The sequence below is a fragment of the Zalophus californianus genome, chromosome 7, assembly GCF_009762305.2.
Source record: "Zalophus californianus isolate mZalCal1 chromosome 7, mZalCal1.pri.v2, whole genome shotgun sequence".
Taxonomy (NCBI): domain Eukaryota; kingdom Metazoa; phylum Chordata; class Mammalia; order Carnivora; family Otariidae; genus Zalophus; species Zalophus californianus.
Window position 1 is genome coordinate 55,642,361 of NC_045601.1, and position 22,398 is coordinate 55,664,758.

General features: G+C 41.9%; 1 protein-coding gene across 1 annotated transcript in view; it reads left to right on the top strand.

Moving 5' to 3' along the window:
* Positions 1-21,429, top strand: part of BVES (blood vessel epicardial substance) — a 33,457-nt gene extending 12,028 nt beyond the window's left edge. The window contains exons 6-8 of the mRNA XM_027600868.1: positions 5,588-5,755; positions 6,702-6,843; positions 20,996-21,429. Coding sequence (XP_027456669.1) covers positions 5,588-5,755; positions 6,702-6,843; positions 20,996-21,120 — 435 coding nt within the window. The 3' untranslated portion in view covers positions 21,121-21,429. The remainder of the gene's footprint in view (positions 1-5,587; positions 5,756-6,701; positions 6,844-20,995) is intronic.
* Positions 21,430-22,398: the final 969 nt, after the last annotated feature.

A 22,398-nucleotide genomic window follows, 5' to 3' on the forward strand; every position in this document is an offset into this window, starting at 1 on the left:
GAGAAGAAAGGAAAATGTCAGTTGTGGATAATCCGTGTTCCTAAAACATGTCATTGGTTACTTTTGTTGGGAAAAAAACAGAAGCTGGCTTTACCTTAGAGATCTTCTTTTGTTAATCCTTATGAAAAAATTAATCACTTTACTCTTTTATTTTTAATGAATACTTTAAGGGCAAAGAATGAAGTTCTTCATAGCTAAAATTCGCTCCATCATGGGGCACTTTGTTTTGATTCTTTCTGTAAGTGTCCAGCCCTCCCATATTCTTCCCCACTTGACTGATAGGAAAGTAACCAAGAAAATGGGTGAGAGTTTCCTTTGCTCTCAGCCTCTAGATGAACAGCAGTAAGGAAATATCCTGAGAAGATCCTGAGCAAGAGTGTAAATGTGTAGGTAGGAAATGGAATAGGAGGGATGTTATCACCTTAGGGAGGAAATGTCAGTGTTTCTTGATGACACATCTTATTTTTGAGCCCCATTTTGAGGCACCATACAATTTGAGAGGCCACATGGAGATAAAAGGGAAAATTTACAGACATACGGTTGAGTTGAGTTGAGTTTAGATATGATGGTTGGAGCCCTACCCCACTCCTATTCTGCCTGAGTAGCAGGTCTGAATAACCGCACAACCTGTGAAAGTTATGTGTATTTACTACAAGGTCTCATGTAAGTTCATTAACTGGGTGTAGTACTGTTCCCAAGCAGGCTGAGCTTAAGATACACAAGCGTAAAGCTAATGCTGTCTCGTGGCTTCTCGAATTTACACTCTCACCTTGTGTTTGTGAGGGTAAGCTGTGCACTGAGACTTATGTTCTTACTGTACCACCATCTACAAACTGGTACAAAGCCACTTCTTTCCTCTCTCCTTCTTTCCTCTGCCCTCCTTACAATTTCTTCTTCCAAAGCCATTTATCTTTTGATCCGTTTCTCTGTCTAGAGTAGCAAGGGGCATTGCACAATAACTCAGTCTCATTATAACCCCAAAGAGACTGGAATTTGGAGAGGGGGTGGAAACTGAACCCCCTTCGTTTCTAGAAGCAAGTGCTCCCTGAGAGGCCTGGGATATGAACTGGTACTGTCTTTTCCAGTGGACTTCAAATTATATTTTAAGTTAAAAAGGAATTCCTACTACGAGCTGCAGTTTCTTCTTGGGGACTAGGGGCTGGGATTTGGTAGTTGAGAAATGTTCCTGAAAATTGCTGTGGCTATTCCAAAATCATGGCCCAGATCGAGGTATCATAGCCGGGAAAGGATATTTATTCAGCCTTTCCAACACCAGTCACCTTTTGTCTGCACAGAGTGTGGTGTGGCATCTTCTGATTGGTCAATGGATAAAAACTGCTTGAGCATCGTGGAACCTGGGTCCTGCACAGGTGGAGCAGGCTCCATCAGAGCAAACCCTTGGGAGAGATTGTGTTTTGATTGTTTACAAAATGCTCCCATTGACACATACTCAAGAGTAAAAATAGCCATTGCACATCTGTGTAGGAGTACATAGTGCCTCTTTCTGAAGCAGGTTCCCAAATGAAACATGCCACCTGCTCTAACGTCTCACTACCTGTGCCCGTAGTAGAGGACATTTGAAAGTGTCAGTGGTCAGACTTCCCCACCTCCATGCTTTTCAACTGCTAGTCTCGTTTTTCTTTAATTCTGAACAATTAAAAGTGTTTTGACAAGGAGCTCCTTCCTTCAAATTTTTATTTCTTTAAATTCATCTTTGGTAGGGGTGCTAATGAATTATAGAATAAGGTGGAAGGAGAAAAGAAAGGCAAGTGGGCTCAGTGACCGTCTCTCGAGATTGCACAGCAAATGTGGTTTGGGTATATGTGTGACGATTATAACAGGCGCAGTGACGGGGCTGAGAAACCGATTCTGAACTTGAACTCCCAGATGCCTGAGAGGCGCTTACAGCCATCTTGGTACTTACCCACCAAAGTTGCTGCTTAGAACTCTTGATAGAACCTTGGGTATCTTTGTTACAAAAGGTGGAAGTAGTCTTTCGTGTTTGCTTTCTTTTTCTTTATTGCCGTTGTTTTATGTCAAGTGAGCTTTACCGTTTTCCCATTTATCTTTTCTATTCTATCTCCCACTATTGCTTGCCCCTGGTTGGTTGCATGTCCTGTGCTGTGAAGCCTGAAACCCAAAGCTTTATTGACTTTAAGGGAAGAAGAATGTCTTGGAGATCCCAGCCCTCGTGAAATAAATGAACACTAAATTTCCGCCTGTACTTAAACCAAACCTGATCTTGGTGTTAAGTAAATCTTTTGGTTAAGCTGTGAAGCACTTTAATCGGCCAACTTTGACACTACTGTATATTAGTGCTCAGGAGAACTCTAAGCATTGGTTGAATAGAGCAGTCCTGGGACATTTTTGTGTTCCTGATGTGCGAAATGTTGTACGATTCATGAAGAAAATAACAAATTCTCCCCTGCGGACAGTCAACCAGTCATACTGTTGAGCTGCTCTTGCCAGTCCTGACACATTTGGCAATTCTCTCTGATGTCTTGTTCTTGTGTAATGTCTTCCCATTCTGTGAAGGTGTAGAATCTAAAGAGAGGGGCAGGCCTAGTGCTTTGACGTAATCAAGGCAAACCTGATCACAAACACTCAGTCCAGTTCTCTCACTGAAAGAAATCCTTTTGTATCTCCCAGTGCCATGTTTGCTTTTATTTCCTCAGTGAAATTCTTCTCCAGAACTGAAGCATGGCGCTGCTGAGATACCCTAATGACTTAAGAAGCAAATTTATTTTACAGAAGCTTTAAAAATTCTTATATTGCTTTATAGAAATTCCTCATTAAAATGTGTTTTACTTGGCTGTTGTGACAGGAAATCATTAAACACAAATGTCTATTTGGCAGAAATGAAGCATTAGCCATCATGTAAAATGACCTCAGTCAATATGCTGTCATTCCAATTAAATGCCTGCACTTAGGGACTTGCAAGTTCCTCGTACATACTGTAGGTATAGCTTATCATTTGAATACTGTTGTTAAATCTAAATTTAATAATAATTTAAACAGGTTTAAAGTATTTTTCAACCATCAATAAGAAATGTATTTGCTAAGCAAATGATAGTATCAGAAGTGTCATTGCCTCTGTGGAAACCTGAGGTTACTGGAATGGTTGAAAAGAAGTTAAATGCATTATATGTCACCTAGGTACAATTCCTTTTTCTTCTCCTGGATGACTTCCAACTCCTCTTTTAACTTCCTCCCCCTTTGCACATGGCTTATATGTGCACGGATGACCTCTTTGCCAAATGAAGGCACCTCCAACCCCTAACCCGTTCTTCAGTGCTTGGTTACAGGGCTATGCTATAGTGAGTACCAGTGCTCACCTTTCTCGTATTACTCTTGTAGAATATTATTCAGCTGTCTTGCATTTATTTACCCATCTCAGTATTTCTGGTAACTCCTCAGTGCTGACTTGACCTTATACTTCTCTTCTTAAAAAAAAAAAATTGGGGGGGGAGGGAGGGCTAGATGTCTTTACTAATAAGTAAAGACCAGCTTCCTCCTCTAGAATGTAGGCTTCATGACATTGTGTTCTGCAGTTCTTTGTATGAGGGACTCTTGATGGACTCTGAGCCGACCTTGTGGTCATTTAGCCAAATTACTTTCAATGTGATCCTGTTGCTGAATATTGGACACATTGGGTAGGGTTTGGCTTGGTGGGAAAATATGTCTGGGCTGGAAGTCAGAAGTACTCACTCCACCACTAATCAACATGTGTTCATGAATAAGTTTTTGGTTCTTGTCATTTGGCATCTGAAAAATGAGGAAGAATATTACTTGCCTTATCTGAAAGGCAATTTTGAGGCACTTACTTACAGATGTAAAAACACCTAAATGTTTAAAAGTGCAATACATATATAAAGTGAGTGGGTATTATGTGTAACTGTCATTCCCTGGAGATTCTCTACCACATGCCCCTGTTCTATATTTGTCCAAACACTTATTGCCACCTGAGGGTATCGTATTTTTTTATTTATTATCGGCTTCCTTCACTAGAATGTAAACTTCCCAGGGCAAAGCTCTTGTCTTCCTTGTTCACATTATAATGTCAGTGCCTTTGAGAGTGTCTAGCATGAAATAAGTGTACAATGTATGTTGAAAGAATGAGTGGAAATTAGTTTTTTATGGAGTCATAGAGCAGGTGATGCCTTTCTTGAATCCAAATGTGTTTTGTTTTGTAGATTCCTACTCTTAATATAATAAATAAGTGCAAAAAATTTTTTCCAGGAATACTGACCCACTTTTTAAAGTAGCCAAACCCTGTAATTTGCTAAAGGTCAATTTTCAGCTATTGATATTAGTTGCAAACCTGGGTTTTCCATTTTCTCTTTTAGTAGACATAAATACCCCCTCACCATCAAAACTAGGTTTAATTTTGTGACAAGCCAAGGGGAAATGGTGCCTTTGGAAATATTTGCTCTGAGGCTCAGATAACGATTTCATGTTAATTAAAAAACCCTTTATGAACTTACTTGAGCAGGCATTGGGTTTAACTTTGAGGATATAAACATGGATTTTTTCCTTCACCAGTATTTGTGTTCATTTGTTAATTCCTTCGTATAATAAATGGACACTGAGCACCACTCTGTGTTGGAAGCTGGGCATGCAGACATGAAGATGCACAGTCCCTGCCCTCAGAGTACCCGGTGGAGACAGATGTATCCCCAGATGAGTGTGGGGTCAGTGATTTGAGTGCCACATGGAGCTCAGCGGAGGAGTACTCACTGATGACAGGGGACCTGCATGGGAGGAAGGGCTTCCTGACACTGAGTTGTGAGGGCATAACTCCCCCTCACTCTGGAGAAGGGATTTATTTGAAGAATCTTGAGTTCTGTGCAGTGCAATTACAGGGTTTTCCACTTTCCTGTGGAACAGTGCTCAGGGAAAATGTATGGTTTCCCAATTCTGAGCTAACTGGGGGATCTCTGTGTGAATCCCCAGTACCCTGGAGCTAATCCTGAAAGGTCACATTCAAGAAATACCTGTGACAAAAGGACCCAGAGGAGGACCCTCACTAGCCATATTCCTCAGTTAACAGCCTGGATTCTAAAACCAGTTCACATGAGTCTGTTTTCTCCTTCTCTAATATGCTGGCTAGGCAGAAGGTCTTTCATCTATAACTCACCTCAGGGATCTTACCTCAGTTCTTTTTCCTGAAGCCATATTCTTAAACCTCTGTTGTAATCGTCAGGGTGTACACAGATATTTAACCATCAATTATATGTCTAATTGGAACATTGGTCTAGTACACTCTATAGCACCAGACCTCACACCAGACCTCACAAAACAGAACAACAACAAAACTTGGAGAAGTTGCTTTTGGTCTGCAGATTTCTTGGTTTTAAAATGATTTTAAATATGATTTTACAATAGCTATAGAAGCTTGTGTGTATAGATCTTGCTTTAATTTAACTAATATGACAAATCATTGCTGTAATAATATCCACTAAATTACTCTACTCTTCCTTTCCCCAAAATTATTCCCCAAAATTATTCCTTTCCCCAAAATAATAAATTATTCCCCAAAAATAAACATAGATATACTTTTTTCTTTCTATGTCTATTTCTCGGGCAGGTCACCATCATTGCAGATGATAACTGCAGATTTTTATGCTGGTCAAGAGAAAGATTAACTTACTTTCTGGAATCAGAACCATTTCTATATGAAATATTCAGGTATCTTATAGGAAAAGACATTACAAATAAGCTCTACTCATTGAATGATCCCACCTTAAATGATAAAGTAAGTGCTTTTTCTGAGTGTGTTTATTTTGCTAAAAAATTCTGTATAGTGAAGTATACCTCACTTTATGCAACACATATTTTTCTGAATTTTCATTTATTCATCATATGTTAAGTAAGGTGGGGATGCTTGTAATTTAGAGACCCTCCGAGGGAATCGTTTCTCAAGAGCATGGAACTATTTTGTAATTATTATATTTGTCATTACCTAGTGAGGTGTCTCTAAATGTCAGGGACCTCCATTTGTGGTGATGTGGTGCTGATCTCTGATAAAGAGTCTTTTAATCAATGTAGGGAAGATGGTACGCAGGGAGAGATGGGGGACAAGGAGGTCAGAAAGGTAGGGTAGCCGGGAGGCTGCAGAATGAAAAGCACTGGCAAACTCCAGTGAGCAGGAAGTTGGCATTTTAGTGCTGGTGTCCTCCAGTTTGGGACATCCTTCTTGTCAAAACCCCTTCCAGAAAGCCCGTAAGTGATGAGAGAGAGAGAGAGAGGGGAGGGAGCCTGTGGCGATTCAGTCAGGAATTTCAGAGCTGTATGGATCTTCTCCAGTTTGCAATGTGATCTTCATTTCCCCACATGTGCATAGAAGGAAATTAAAATGATGACAGAAGAGAAATTGCAGACCATTGTTTCTGTGATAAGTACTGTTCTCCAGGAACTGTGCACATGGGTGTGTGCTCTCTTAAAGTCCTCTTGTCTAGGCCGTTTGTCAAATCAGGGTGGTGCTTATTATTTTTCAGCTTAATAAATAAGCTACTGAGTGTATTAAATTTTTGTAACATATGTGTAGTGATAGCTTATAATAAAAGTTATAGCTAACATTTATCGGCCACTTACTCTGTACCTGGTAGTTTTTTATTTCAAGGAAAAACTAAATGCTGTTTACAGGGAATATATGACCTAAGTCCCGTAGATCTCAGAAATCTTAAACCTTTGCTTTGTAGAAGGCCAAAAAGTTGGAACACCAGCTCAGCCTGTGCACACAGATCTCCATGCTGGAAATGAGGAACAGTATCGCCAGCTCCAGTGACAGTGATGATGGTTTACACCAGTTTCTTCGGGGCACCTCCAGCATGTCCTCTCTCCGTAAGTTATCCCGGGCTGAGAGTCCTCCAGGATTCCGCCGGATGTCATTGGAAATAGACAAATGACAACCGTGATCAGAAAAATAGCTTGGCAAGGAACAATTGGGCAACCCCAAGGTATCAGCAAAAATAACAGTTTTTTCTCGCTTTTCTTTGTCCATGTTGCCCCTCAGCTAAAAATCCAACATGAGAGCTCTTATCCCTCAGTCCAAATTGCAGAAATTGTTGGCTTGTTTTGCCACGTACTCTTCTTAAATACTGGTTCACTGGGATAATGTGAAAGAGTCCGTATGGTCTGCTGGGTATTCGGCTTTGTTGCTTTCATGATTTTAGTTCAAGTGAAAGCCTAGACCCAGCAATGGGAATGAAAGAATGAATAAATAAATAACACAAAATAACCATTGGTGAAGATTTTATTGGCACACTGTGGTGGTAAAGCAGGCAGGAAGCAGGAATTCTTGACTGTTGCTCTCTGGAGATGATACGTGTACAACCTCTATTGGAAATATGACCTGTCTATTTAAAATTTAATGCACACACCTTTTGACACAAAAATCTCCCTGCTAGAGTTTTACCCTATGTATATGCTCTTTGGCAAATGATACCGCATTAAGTGCTGTTCATTCCTGCATTTTTCCACAATTGTAAAATTCTGGGACAAACCTAAATATCCATCAGAAATAAAACTGGTAAATAAATTTTTGGTAAAAAAGAGAATGATGGGAAATAACTGCTGGGTGTTTTACTGCTGACTGGTTATCTCAGTGTGAGCCCCAAGAGTTAACAGATGACTGGGTGATGGAATGGTCCTGAAGATGAAGGAGACCACCCAACACCCCTGTGAGTTTACCTCATTCACACACACACCCACTGAGAGGCAAGTTTTCCAAGATTATCCTATGGGTTAGATCATTTTAAAACATTTTAAGTAAGGAACATTTTAAGACACAGAAATTTTGAAGATTAGTAAGTGAAATGAGAGAAACTAAATTATTTTAAGAATTATTCCAAGAACAATAGTATAAGAAGAACTTTGAACAAATTCATTTGAAGTAGCAAAAAGTCAGTCAAATTCTCCCATTGCATAAAATAAAAAACTATTAATGTTTCCAATTGTATGTTAATCCGAAGTAACTTTTAAGGAAATACAGATACACATTCAACAATCCTAAATGTTTATGTAAATGACCTTGTAACTTTGGATGCTTTAGATAAATTGGATTAAGGATGTTAAGTATTACATAGTGTAGAGGTTGGAATTGGCAAAGCCATAAAATGGGCGTAAACTTCCAAAGCAAAGTCTAGGCATAGAAATGTGTTGTGGACCCAAAGGAGATTTCAGGAGTAACACAAATGAGAAATGAGAGATGGCTGTATCTTATTCTAACATAACTTTTGAAAGTACAGACTGAGGCTGACCAAACTCTGCAGTCTGCTAACATATCAAATGCATTATCTTGTTGAAACAGTTTGGTGGTTAATAAGCATTTTCAAGTGGACCCATCTTAATTGCATGTATTGTAATTACTATACTAAGAAAGGTCAGCAGAAAGGGAATTAAACAATAAGTTTTTGTTTTTCTATAGTATTTTATTGTGTAAGCTAAGTCTTTGGGGAGTAAAATAACATTTTAGAAAAAAAAGTTTAGAGTATGTTGTTTAAATAGAATAAAAACACATTTTCTAGATTAACATTTGTACTGTTTGTGCCACCAGAAACCTATATTACCAGGTGGATTGATCACCCATGTTGTACATACAGGCCTGGATTCAAATCTTGCACTAATGATTATTAGTTGTGGAACTAGTAAGTGTGGGTTTGAGTGTGGGTATATGTGAATTGTGCAACAAAGCCCTGCTCATTCCTAATTCCCTTTGACTAATCCCTGTTCTGAGTTTCTTGGCTTCACTTCCTGCCATTTAATGAAAAACATTGGTCCTTGAGTACCGCACTGATACTAATTATGAATTGTTTAATTCATCCTAGCATGTGATTCATCAAAGACTAGTTAGTTCTTAGGTTTTCGCTCAGAACTGAAGTCTGGGGTTTTTGTTTGTTTTGTTTTGTTTGCCAGAGCCATCAATATGCCATCTACTTTCCCATATTACAGATGACATTTCTTGTAAAATAGAAAATACAGAACCAGTCTCGTAAGACTATTAGGCTGAAATAACAAAACTTACCACTTTTGGAGCATGTGGGAAGTCTTAGTAAATGTGAGGTCCCTCAAACAAGTGAGCTCTTATCATTCTGGGTTTCTGACCGGCCCAGGGGGCCACTATGGCAGTTCCTCTCAGCAGCGGAGGCAGCTTCATGAATGCTAAGGAGAGAAGGGGACAAACATTTATGGACAGTAGTAGCTATTATTTTTCAGGAACTCTGGACATAATCACATGTAGTCTTTAATCCTGCATGGAGAGGTATGCTGGTTTTTGCTAGATGACACAGCACCAACAGCCTCCCGGATCTCTGGCTGTGACAAAGAGGCTGCTTTCTCGCGCATGTGCACACTGCGTGTTACTCCAGGCCCATGTTCCCCTCAGTCTGGGATGCCAAAGAGCAGCCCTTATTTGGGTGGCTGCCATTCGGGGCAGAGGAAAAGACAGTGATAGCAGAATTATGTGACGGCTCTGAAAGCTCCCACTTAGAAGTAGTGCATGCAGGGCGCCTGGGTGGCTCAGTTAAGTGTCTGCCTTGGGCTCAGGTCATGATCCCAGGGTCCTGGGATCAAGTTGTGTTGGGCTCCCTGCTTGGCGGGGAGCCTGTTTCTCCCTCTGCCTCTGCCCTGCCCCCTCCCACTTGTGCCCTCTCGCTCTGTCAAATAAATAAACAAAAACTTAAAAAATAAAGAAGTAGCCCGTGCTACTTCCTCTCACGCCCACTGGATCAGAGGGGTCACTTGGCCAGAACCACCCCCAGCATGTGGATCTTTAATCCTCCTGCAGGGGCTGAGCAGGAAGGGGCCTGAGGAAGGAGGGAAAGCAAGTATTTTGACAGTAACATGGATCTACCTTAGTGAGTATTACTTTATTTTACACTTGAGAAAATTAGGAATATGGATGCTTATTCACTTGTTCCAGTTGCACAGGGAGAGGCTCTGGGATACAGAGCTAGGTGTCCTGTCCGATCCATGCTGTTTGACCATATTGCCTCTTGGTTTTAAAAAGAAAAGACAAAAAAATGTATATAACATTTGACTAGTGCTTTATAGTTTACAAGTTACTTTCACACCCGTTCCTGCATTTACACCTGACAAGTCTGTCAGCAAGGCACCTTCACTATTATTATTATTTACCCCGTTGCGGATGAGTCCACCTGTACTCAGTACACAAATCACTTCTTTCTCCTACAACCTACGTCACTGGAGAAACTTACCCCCCCCCCCCCATTCCTCCATTATGACCAAGCAGTGCAGCAAATAGGTTTTCACAGACCTGTTGATTTCCATTTCAATGAAATTTTTTGCCTTATTCATTTTATGGGGGGGGGTGTTTCTACATAGGAACATTTAAATTATCCAGTAATGTCCTCTGGTCATTTAGCATATGGTTAGCTTTCACTTCGCCTCATATGTCCATCCAGAATTACAAGCAATGTTGCTCTATAAGAATTATATTTATTTTATATATTTTCCTAATTAAACAAGTTTTACATTATTCATTCTAGTCATCAACTCAAATATAGAAGTAGATTTAAATATTAAAATCCATATCAACATTTCCCATAATTATTTTTCAAATCAGGATCAGCATGTGCCCATTCCATTTGGTTGAAAAGTCTCTGAATCTCTGGGCTCCCCTTCCATCTCTCTTTCTCTCTCTCTCTGTGTTTTTGCATTTTTGTTTTGTTTTGTCTTGTTTTGTTTGTCCTGTAGGACCTTGATTCTTAAATGTAATTGTGAATATGAATCACTTGGAGATTTTATTACAGATTCTGATGCAGAAGACTGGGGTGGGCCCTGGCAGCGCCCTGATTAACAAGTGCCCCAGGGGTGCTGATGTGGCTGGCCCCTGAACCACATTCTGAATAGTGAGGAGTAGGCGTCCCTCCCTACAGTCTGGAATTTTGCTGAGTGCAGCCCCATGGTGGTTGCTTGTATTTCCCATTTACTAGTAGGTAGATCTCCAGGCTTGCGTAGATTCTGGTGAAGGCACGAAAAAAGATTGCTGCTGATCCCATTTCTTACGCTGTGCTCTATTTTTTACGTATATCACATGATGCTAAGTCCAGAGCAAGATCTCTACTCTTTGCTGCGCAGACTCTGTATTCCATGTCAAATTATCATCTGAAGACAAGAAAGTAAACTAATGAGATAGTCCGAGAAAAATTGCTTCCTTCCTATTTATTCAGTAGCCCATAATCCACTTAGCTCCTTTTCATTTCCCTGTGGCTTCATTTACTTGTTTCGTGTTTGGAAGCGTGATTGTGAGGCAGACGGACCAGAAAGGACGGGCAGTGCTGGGCATGTGGGAAGGATTGCATGCCCTTCTGTGGCTATAAGCTCTCCTCTCTGCTCCTGCCCCGAGGTGCTCATCAGACTGCCTTGCCATATCCTCCGCCTTATGAGGTTTAGCTCCCACGTGTGCTGTAGAAAACACACACGCATACAGATTGATCGGTCTTGGCAGGTGCATCACTGACAAGCAGTGCCGGGCACAGGCGTCGTCATGGCAACGGGAGGCCATATTCTGTTTCCTTAAAAGTTGTAGAACCTTATTTTAGTTAATTGGGGTTAAATAACCTATTGATGTGGTTGTTTGTTTTTTTAAATCCTGAGGTTTTATAGGCAATGCATTCTGTTGGAACTCGTCTTTGAAAGCTTTTGTTAGTTTAAACCGTGTATCTTTTTCAGAAATTATAATTAAAGTGTGTGATTTTTAAAGATGCTATGAAATATTTAGAGTGAGGTTTTTTTACTGAGAAAAAAAATCTTTTCAAATGTTTTTTGTTATTAATGTCAAGATGGCATTCTGGATGATCTCCTAATTTCATGTGACCTAGTTGCACAAATATGCTTTAAGTGAGCTTACATCTGGTTAGTATTCTAATCTGCAAAGACAAGCAGCATATCTGACATGAGGAGTTTCTCTCAGCTTTCTTACCCATTTATTTACCTGGACAGATACAACAAACGAAGACAGCAGTCTCAGTTTCAAGGCTGCTTTCATGAAATAACCTGTTCAACTCAATTTGTATTCCATTAGCCCTACGAACAGCAATAGACAAACAAACAACAAGCTTTACATGAGTTATCTGGAGAAGTAGAGAGGAGATGGGGTCAGGCAGCAGGAATACTGAGGGAACAGTTCTCAGACCCACCAAGGCGGCTAGAGAAAAGCAGTGCCCCTACCCTGTATGTAAAGTAAGGAGCAGCTTAGGGAGGCTAAGTAACGGGGTCAAGGCCACTGGGCTAGCTCTGAAACAAAGAAGTGTTGAATTTGTTATAAGTTCTTGTTTTGATTTTTACCCTGTGGATGGATATCCATATCCATTTGGGAATGTAAATTTGGTTAGGGATGTTCAGCCCCTGCTATCGCTGCTGACACATCCTGACCACGTGCATACATGTTCTCATTTAATCTTCACACCCACCCAGTCAGGTTGGTGTGGTGTTTTCCCCTTTTAGGGTTGAGAAATAGGACATTTATTTCCTCTGAGTCCCTGGTCCCCCAGCCAGTAGGGACTGTGTTCTCTGTCTCCAGAACTCCTGTCATCAACAATCTGTTCACTGCCCTCTATCCTCAAAGTGTTTTCTCTGTAAAATGATGGTAAAGGGACTTTATACAGTTATACATTTTTTAAAGATTTTATTTGTTTACTTGAGAGAGAGGGAGAGAGCCCACAAGTCAGGGGGAGGGACAGAGGGAGAAGCAGGCCTCCCGCCGAGCAGGGAGCCCGATGCAGGGCCCGATCCCAGGACCCTGGGATCATGACCTGAGCCGAAGGCAGATGCTTAACCGACTGAGCCACCCAGGTGCCCCTACAGTTACACATTTTTAAACTTTTAATAACAGATTTAAAAATTAACAAGTTAAGGGGTGCCTGGGTGGCTCAGTTGGTTAAGCGTCTGCCTTTGGCTCAGGTCATGATCCCAGGGTCCTGGGATCAAGTCCTGTGTCAGGCTCCCTGCTCATGAGGGAGCTTGCTTCTCTCTCTGCCCCACCCCCCGCTCATTTTCTATCTCTCTCTCTCAAAAATAAATAATACTTTTAAAAAAATTAACAAGTTAATATACACACAGATAACAAAGAGTAAAAAAAAAAAATTTTTTTCAATGAAAAGAACTAAACCCCTCCAACCCAATTGCTCACTATGAGCAATCACTTTAGAACAATTTGTGTCCAAAATGCTAAATAATGTCCTATTATTTATTGATTTATCCACTTAACGTTTATCTACTAACCTAACTTAGCTCACTTTTAACTTCCCTTCCCCCTTCTAATCAATTTTGTGATATCGCTAGTTTTTATTCTTTTATTATTTACCTTTATAACATTAAATAATATACTTAAACCTCCATTTTGTTTTCTGTCTGCAGCAGTGTTAAAGGTGAGGACATTAGCCTCTCTACCCTTTCTTATTCTTTCCCCTTCTACCTTTACATTGTTGTAGGTCTCTTCCTTAACTTTTAAACAATCAAGATTGATAATGAGTATATTCTGTTATCTCTTTTTTTTTTCAAAATATTTTTATTGTCATAAAATACACATAACATCAAATTTATCATCTTAACCATATCTAAGTGTACAATTCAGTGGTATTAAGTACTCTGTTCTTTTTTTGTAACAACCATCCTTGCTTTCTCTATGATTTGTTTTGCAAAGTTTAAGCAGATAAACAATGTTGACGTTATTTTGCTTTATTCAGAACCAAATAGTGGACTGTGACTACATTTCTTTCTTTTTAGTTATAAAGTCATGATTCCTGTTCTGTTCAAAGAAGACTGTTTCTAATATCAAGTAAAAATGGATTCTCCTTTCATATACAACACAAAAATCATGCCACAGTTTACTTCATACTTGACTTTACTTTTTATCCCTGGAGGTTTTTTATTGTCTTGCTTTGGGAGCCATTTTATTCACCATGTCCCTAGTATCTTGTAGTTTCTTATTGATTGTCTTTTAATTGAAATCCAATTTGTTTCTTCTTAAAGTCTTGGAGCAGTTGTTTCTTATTTGAACCATGCCTTCTCATACTGCTTTTTGTCTTTATCGATATTTCTAGTTGCCTTTTTTTCTCTTCGTCCTTGCATTTTTTTCTTATATCTGTACTCTCTCAGCACATCAGTTCTGTGTCCCGTTTATCTCAGAGACATTCCTCACAGAATCTTCCATTCTCCTTTCTCATCCTGGGCTAGTTGTCGTCTGGGTCTGTGCACAGCTGCAATCCTGGAACTGCCTTTCCCATTCCTCTGAGTTTATTTGCCATCCCCATGATGTTACAGGTTTCTCCTCGTGGGCAGGAAGGGGCTGCAGGACTTCCACTGTTCCTCGGCTGCTCACACCTATTGCCAGGCAGCTCAGCACCCCGACCACCCATGTGAGTAGTTAGCAATTGATCTGGAAATGACCTGTTGGGCTAGAGAAAACCTCCTCGTAGGAACCACTCATCTCCAACCTCTCTATTGCCACAATTTGTACATTTCTTTGGTTGAGTCCCTCAATGCTGGTGCCTTAGTTTCTCTAAGGGAAATTAAGGATAAAAGCTGTATCTACCCTTCATCATTATTTTTCAGAAAGTTTCAATTCAAACTCAGTGTCCTCAATTTAAAAAAATCTTATAATATACATAAGCAAGACAGGAAAAGGGATGATAATCCTCTCTAACAACGAAGCCATTAAATCCTTCCCTATCCCCATTCATCAAAAATTGTATAATCTAATTAAAATTCTAAACCCTTTGTAAGGTTTTTAATTACTTGCTAAAGCATTTGGCCAGATGGTTAAACATAATAAAAATAAGAACACTTTGAAAGGAATGAGGGAAATGTCATCAAAGTTAACAGAATAAAGGGGAAAAAAATCATATAACATTATATTAGATAGTTTACCAAAGTGTTCCCCCTTTATAAAAAATGCGTATCTTAAGCAGAGAGAAAAGTCACTTGACAAATTTCATATCGTGATATTCTATTTATTTGGAGATCAAACCTGAAGTTGCTTATTCATTCTCTGGAACAGGTGTGACCTTCACTCTGGATTTAAGCCCAACAAATATGTCTGTTTTCTTTGACTTCTAACAGACGCCCTGGGGCCCTCATGTAATTAGAAGCCCACTGAAATAGAATAAGCTTAATAAGGACAGAATTCTGTCCAAGGGAATTTCTCTTAGCTAATTTTTCACCACTCTGGATACTAGAATTTTGACCGTTAGGTAAGAGCTCCACTGGTCTGCATGTAAAAATGCTTCCTGTGGTTCTTTGACTTGGGACCTTAGGAAGACAGGAAAAGGTCTGGTGGGGCAGGCTAAGCCTGTCCTCACAGAGGCCCACGACTTGCTTGCACTGGCAGGCAACAACCTGCAGGATGCACAGTGGGCCTCCATACAGACTCCTCCTCAGCGAGGAGCCAGCCCCAGCTGCTGTCTGAACAGGTCTGCTGAGGAGAGACTCGACTTCCCAGGTCTAAATCTTCCAGTGGGTGTCCACGGTGTTGTCACCCTCTATGATCTGACAGGAGTGGAAGGGTCCACTGTTTGGTTCAGGGCTCTTACTGCTAAGCCTCTGTCTTCTACATGTGCTCAAAGCTCCTATTTTTGAGTTTGAGTTTTTCTTTCTTCCTGTCAGGATTACTGTTCTCTCTCTCCGCTGAACACACCGAACGTGGTATACAGCTCAGAGGAAGTTCCGCGCTGCTGACTGTGCCTTCTCGGTGCATTTGGTATCTATGGAAGGGATGTAGAAGTCTTTCTGACAGAAGATCTTTTTGCCACTTGGTGTAATATGAAACATCCCCCAGCAACAGTTACTCTTGATATAACTGCTTAACAATTTCACACCTGATAAATCTGGATTGCTGTTCAGTCTGACACTGTTTGTTTTACATACTTTTATAATAAACTGTGTTAATTGGCACCCAGAGCCAAGAAGAAGATAATTATAGCTGATAGCAAAAAATAATGCTAATTATTTCTTCTTAATTATAATAAGTACCAAAGGATATAGTTAACCACTTCTGTTTCCCAACTATAAAAGTGGTTTTAATAGAGGAAGGATAGAAATCAGCTTTCTGGAAAATTTATGGATATGGAATTATTTGCCTGCCTAGAATTTGGAATAAATGAAAAGTAAAGCATCATACGGAGGTCATGTACCCCATAGTAATGACCTTGAGGGACAAAAGTAATTTGAAAAAGCACTTAACTAAAGATAAGCTCAATTTCTTCCTCTCTCCTCTCCTCGTGCTCTTATGTCTAGGTAGGTTTGGGCCTTCTGGGCAAATTTCTGATGATGCATCAGTGCATAAAATTAATGAAAAACCAGGCAAACTTGTAGAAAGAATTTATTAATGTTCAACTTGGGAAATGTAAGATAGTTCCTTTGAAGCAGAATATGCTCTCTTCTTTTTTATAGTTTTGGGGGTTTTTGTTGTTCACACTCCAAATTGGGCTTAGATTTATTAGTGGACAAAGAAATTATTTCTGGCAGCATAGTGATGGTGACTGAGTCTTTCCACTGAACCAGCAGGTGTCTGGTCAAAGTTGGAGAGCATCAGATCTAGGGCAAGTGAGTTCCTGCTCCTCAGAGTCTGACTTTCTCCTGGCCACAACAGTGACAGATCCGCAGGTAGACCAGGTGACCATCACCCTTGGCCTTCAGGGGTACAGGAGGCCCAGGCCAACTGAGGTTGGGACAAAGTGTGGGCACTCTCTGCGACCCTGACTCCTATGGAGGGGTCAGGCAGCCAGCCGGCACCAGGTAGCTTCCAGTGGTTACCAGGGAGACCCAGTTCCTGTTGCCTTCCAGTGCATCTGCTGGGGGTGGGGGGGTGGGGCGGAGGGAAGGAAGGACAGCAAGGCGCTGCTGTGGGAACTGGGACCAGAGGGGTCTGTGCACTCTAACCTCGCCACGAAGCCTGAAATGAGAGTGAATCTAGTATCCTGTGCAAAGAACGTTAGCAGGAATATGCAATCTTGCCGGGCTGTCAGGGCCAGCAGTCTATCCTGCCAGAATGTGATCCTGCCGAGGTGGCCCCCTTCCTGGTGAGGAAGGCATTTGAACACCACAGCTCCCCCACTCGCTTTTCCTTCACAGGCTCTCCAGGTTGTCTTTGCTTTAGCTTCTGAGTATAAAGCAGAAAAATTGTATGGATGTGGTGAGCACGAGTTGCTCTGAAAAGTGCATTGAGTTCCTGAGAAACAAAGTAAGATCGAGTCAGAGACTTTTAGTTCCCCAACGTTTAACCCAGCCTCTAATGCCTTGTCATCACTCAGGGGCACTGTTTGCTGATTGGATGAAAACGTCATGGCCGGTGACGGTACGCCGAGCCTACTGATGTTTACTTGAGGGGACGGCGCTCTTGCCTGTGCTATACGCACTCCTATAAACCGTGCTACAGGCCCATGCTGTAAGCACTGCTGAAGTCAACTTTATGACAGTGATTTCCCCAGGGAACATGACACAGCATATAGTAATAACAGTCCCTTTTCAGAGTGAGGTTTTACTGTAACCTGAGACCGCCTGCACATGAGAAATACAGGTGGGGAATTGACCCATCCGAGATTAGAGGGGATGGCCGTGTGTCTTTCCCTCGTCCTCAGGCTCAGCCTTCTGAAGGCCTCATGTGGAGTTTCATATACTAAGTAATTCTTTTCTTTTTTTTTTTTTTTTTTAAGATTTTGTTCATTTATTTGACAGAGAGAGACAGTGAGAGAGGGAACACAGGCAGGGGGAGTGGGAGAGGGAGAAGCAGGCTTCCCGTGGAGCAGGGAGCCCAATGCGGGGCTCGATCCCAGGACCCTGGGATCATGACCTGAGCCAAAGGCAGCCGCCCAACCAACTGAGCCACCCAGGCACCCCCTAAGTAATTATTTTCATGTACTAAGTAATTATCAAGGACCTGGCTACATGGGGGCTACTTCTGCAGGACAGAAGTGGTTGTGGTTACAGCCCTCAAGATGCTCATTTTCCAGTAAGGGACAGAGGCACGTACTTGTGATCACAATGAACTACAGAATTTGGAAGGGTTGTCGGTCTCTAGGGAATAGAATCTCTCCACATAAGGAATTAGGGAAGACTCCAGATGAAGGAGGTGAGGTTTGACCTTGACCTTGAGGAATGGATAGGAATGTGATGGGTAGGGATGGGAGTGGAGAGGCCACTCCAGGTGGGGAGAAAAGCAAGAGAAGAGGGAAAGGATGAGTTGGATTTGGGGAGCAGTGAGTTTGCCAGAGGTTGGACTGGAAGGGGAAGGAGGCCCGACTTGGAGACCCCTGGGTATCACCCCAGGACTGTGAATGACTCCCGCACCACTGTCTTTTTTAATGCTATGTAGGAAGCACCACAGCTCTTCCTTGGCCCTGGCAAATGTACTGGGGAACAGACAAATTCTCCCACGGAGAAGTTGAAAGTGCTCGGAAGGTTTTCACCAGGTCATTTCCAGTTGTCTTGGGTCCTCTCTTCATTCTCTCTCAGTGGGAAAATGTACCAATTGGTGATGGAGCTGAGAAGGCAGAGAACTTTTGACCCCAATGTAGATGGCAGCCGTGGGATCCTATGCTTTGATAGATGGGCTAAAACCCAGAGCAATGAGTCCCACTTCCCCAGTCAAAATAAACTGGGTGTGTTTCTTTTACGGGTGTTATACAATCACGTCTGAATGCTCTACCTTATTGATTCGGTTTAATGCTCTTAGACATGCCATCTTGTTGTTTGTTCAGAGAGTTTTTATCTGATTGCAAATACTCAGCCTGAGTTAATGTTTTATGAGGCTCAGTCATAACTGGAGGCTAGATATATGACAGAAGCCATGGCTATTTTTTAAAGACAATTTTGCTGCACATGGGACCGTTTCGATTAAGAAACACAAACCCCCATTCAAGTACAAGTCCCGCTTGTTTTTATTCGCCATTCCTACCGGTGATCATGAATTTTAACAAATTTTCTAGTTACTTAGTCCATTGCCCTCCAAAGACCGTATTAATAACTCATTTCATTAACTTACAAACTGACAAAATGACTATTGCATCCCAGGCACTGAGGTAAGAACTATACAAATAGTCAGCCACTTAGTCCTTTTAACAACCATTATGAAGTAGATGAGAGCATGCTTCCTATTTTACAGATAGGGAAATTGAGGGAGGGAGAAGTGAAGTAACTTGCCCAAGCTCACACGGATTGTATTCATTGCCACTTGAGTAGACATGCAAATTGGAGGTTGTGGTTAGTGGTTGTGCTCTCACCTTCGAGAAAAGGCTCAAAAGACTTGCCTGGATGATTCTGCCGCGCCATGCTCCATGACAGAATTGTGTTCCTGGATCCTTTTAATAGAGGCTCATTCTCTACAGTTGATGTCTGTAGTTGTCTTTCAAGAAATTCAGTATTTTAACTGACTGTAAATGCTTGAAAGTGAACAATTTCCATGTTGGCACAGCAAACACATCAACTATACCAAAGCCCAGGCCAGTCTAAATCAAGTCTTTTTAATGTCGGAAGCTGTGGCTGTTGGGAGTGGCATCTGCCCAAAGTGTGACTGGGACGATGCAGTTCGTAATAAACGTGGAGCGGCATTTTCTGTGTGCCCAGCACCCTGCTGAGTCCATGACCTGGTTATTGTGTTTTATCCCCCAACAGCGGCACTAGGTGGGCCCTGGGATTATCTCCCTTCCTTCTACAAATATGGAAACTGAGGCTTAGTGATGGAGTGCCGATCACACAGCTAGGGAGCAGCAGAGCAGGGTTTTGAACCCGGGAGCTGTGTTTGGAGCCTGGGGCCTTGAGCTCGGTGCGTGCTGCCTCCCCTGGGGCTGTGTGGCTCTGCCGGTCCCCTGCCCGTGCTGTTCACCCACAGCATCTCCTGTCAGCAGGGACTAACAGGTGATCTTGATAAAGTTCTTGTAGCAGTTCTGCTATGTGTCTTAGTAGGGTCCCACTACCCTCCTGTGCTCTATACCAAGTATTTGAAGAGTTGGGTTTCACCCATCCTTCTTCCATTATCAACCTTACGCCCAGCCTGAGGTCCGTATTTGCTGACTGACTGATTGACGGAATACCATTCCGCCCTGTTGGAGGGCAGCCAGGGCACCACGCGGCTGTGGGTGGGGCAGACAGGGACCCTGACAGAATGAATCCTGACACTGAATGTGGGAACGTTGTGGAGGGGTGTTTATGCTGTCCTGGGAGCCGCTCATCAAGCACTTGAGAAGTCTATGCACCCATTTATAGTAACTTCTACTCTTACTTTAAAACCACGTTTTTTTTTTTCTTTATCAATCATGGTGTCCCTTCTGTGGAAGAACGCATGAACAAAGGAGGGACTGACCGAGTCCTTTATCACTTGACTCCTTGGATATAAAAACTTTAGGGATGTTCCTGCCCCCTCTGCTACTTGGGATTGTATTTTCTTCACCTGGCTTTTCCTTCCTGTGTGCCTGGACTCTCCCCCCTCCCCTCCCCCATCCCCCTCTACCTCTCCTCCTCCCTCTCTCCCATCCCTCCCGCTCCCATATCAGTCCTGGCAGTGACTGGACAGGTGGTGGCAAGAACTGCTGTTTTAGGTGGTGCTACAGATGGTGTTAGCTTCCATAGCTTTAGGATGGAACTCTTCTTTAGGGAAATTAGGAGTTAAATCAGCTTTTGAGGAACTAGGGTCACCATGTATGCTATTAAGGCAGGAACGTGCATTCTGAGTCCTAATCAGACTTCAGGGCAATGCAACCCACTGGAAACCGCGTATGTTTGAGAAGCTTCTATCATCCAAACGCATGCGCTGGAATCCATTCCATGTCTGTTCTCATGACTGAGAATCATTTCTTGACTTCTTTGTTTTCTTGAAATGCTGAATTGAAAATACAGTATTTAGGGAAATTGCATTCCTAGTGCTAGCAATAGAGTCCCAGAGAGTTTTACTTTCCGGTTGGAGTTTCTCATTGATACATCATACCAACATCAGGGCAGGCTGGACATTAAGTGGTTTTCCTCTCTGTGTCTTTGACAGATGTGCCATCCCCACACCAGCGGGGCTCCACCAAGATGAAACCAATCGAAGAAGGGGTGGAAGATGACGATGAAGTCTTTGAGCCTGTGTCTCCAAACGCACTGAAAGTCCATCAGTTGCCTTGATCAGAGAGAGAGGTCAAGTGACCAAGATGGAGATGGTCTTGAAGAGATCCTGAAAAATACCAGCACTTCTTCATGGCTTATTGATTAGTCTGCTATAGCACTGATAGTCTGAGGGCAGGAAAGTGAGGACGGTCAAAAAATGGGAAGGTTATTTGAGCTCTCCTTTTTATTGATCAGCTTTTTAAGCAATTATTTTACTGAGCCTTCTGACTAAACCTAGTTCTATTTTGAGATACATATTTTCACAGTGTTTTCTAGATATATTATTGTTTTAACTTAGCACTCTGTCAATGCAAATGCCTTTTCACTTATTTTTTCTGAGTTGTGGTTCATTTTCTCACAAATAGTTTTTTCTCCACTGTGGCAATGGGGTCATCCATTTGATAGTTTTAACAAACAGGGTACATTTGAAATTGAGGTTGAGGTATCATTAAAAAAGCAGGGAGTCTCAGGCCTTGTTCAACTGAATTTTGAAGCTAGAAGATTGTAAAGAAAGATGCGATTTGGCTGGTGTTTATTTTTTCTCTCAGGCCAAACACATTACTCCACTAGATCACCTTACTTATTTGGGCATTGTGTAGAGAGCCGGATAATGAGCAAAACTCATCAACCTTTGCTCACATTACCCTTATATTATGCTGTGTATAATCAGGTCTGGAAACCAAAGCTGGAAAGACAACAGATGGAAGCAGTTCCGAATTCAGCTTGACCTTCAGCAAAACTCAGCTCACCTGTGATTTGGAGCCATCTTGTCCCCACACACCACCCTGGTGTGGGGAGCGCTTTACTTGGGGTAGGGAGTCAAGTGATTAAACAGGTGTCACAGAAGGAAGTGAGTGAAAGAGCATTTTCATTCTGTGGTCTGAAGTTTCAGGAGGTTCCGCCAGAGCCATAGATGTCTCCTTAAAATGTGTACCAAATACCCAGGGCCAGGTTCGCAAATGTGAACACAGCTTTGGGGGCAGACAGTTTCCCATAAGCCGTGCCATGGGCGCCCAACCTAGATGTTGCTGTGAGGGCTTTGATCGTAAATCTCTCTTTCCTACTGGAATCATGTTTCAGGAAACAGTGTTATTCGGCTGGTGGGAAATGAGAAGTTTGCTGAAATCATCGGTCAGACTGGTCAGGGTGACCGGGGCACTCAGTTGGGTGAAGCCCATTGATCGACTATGCTATATCATACATCATGCTGATTTTATTTTATCCACTAGAACCAACTTGAGTCAGCCCCCTGTTATAGTAAATGGCTAAGAAAAGTTCCCAATGAAGTTACTTTCA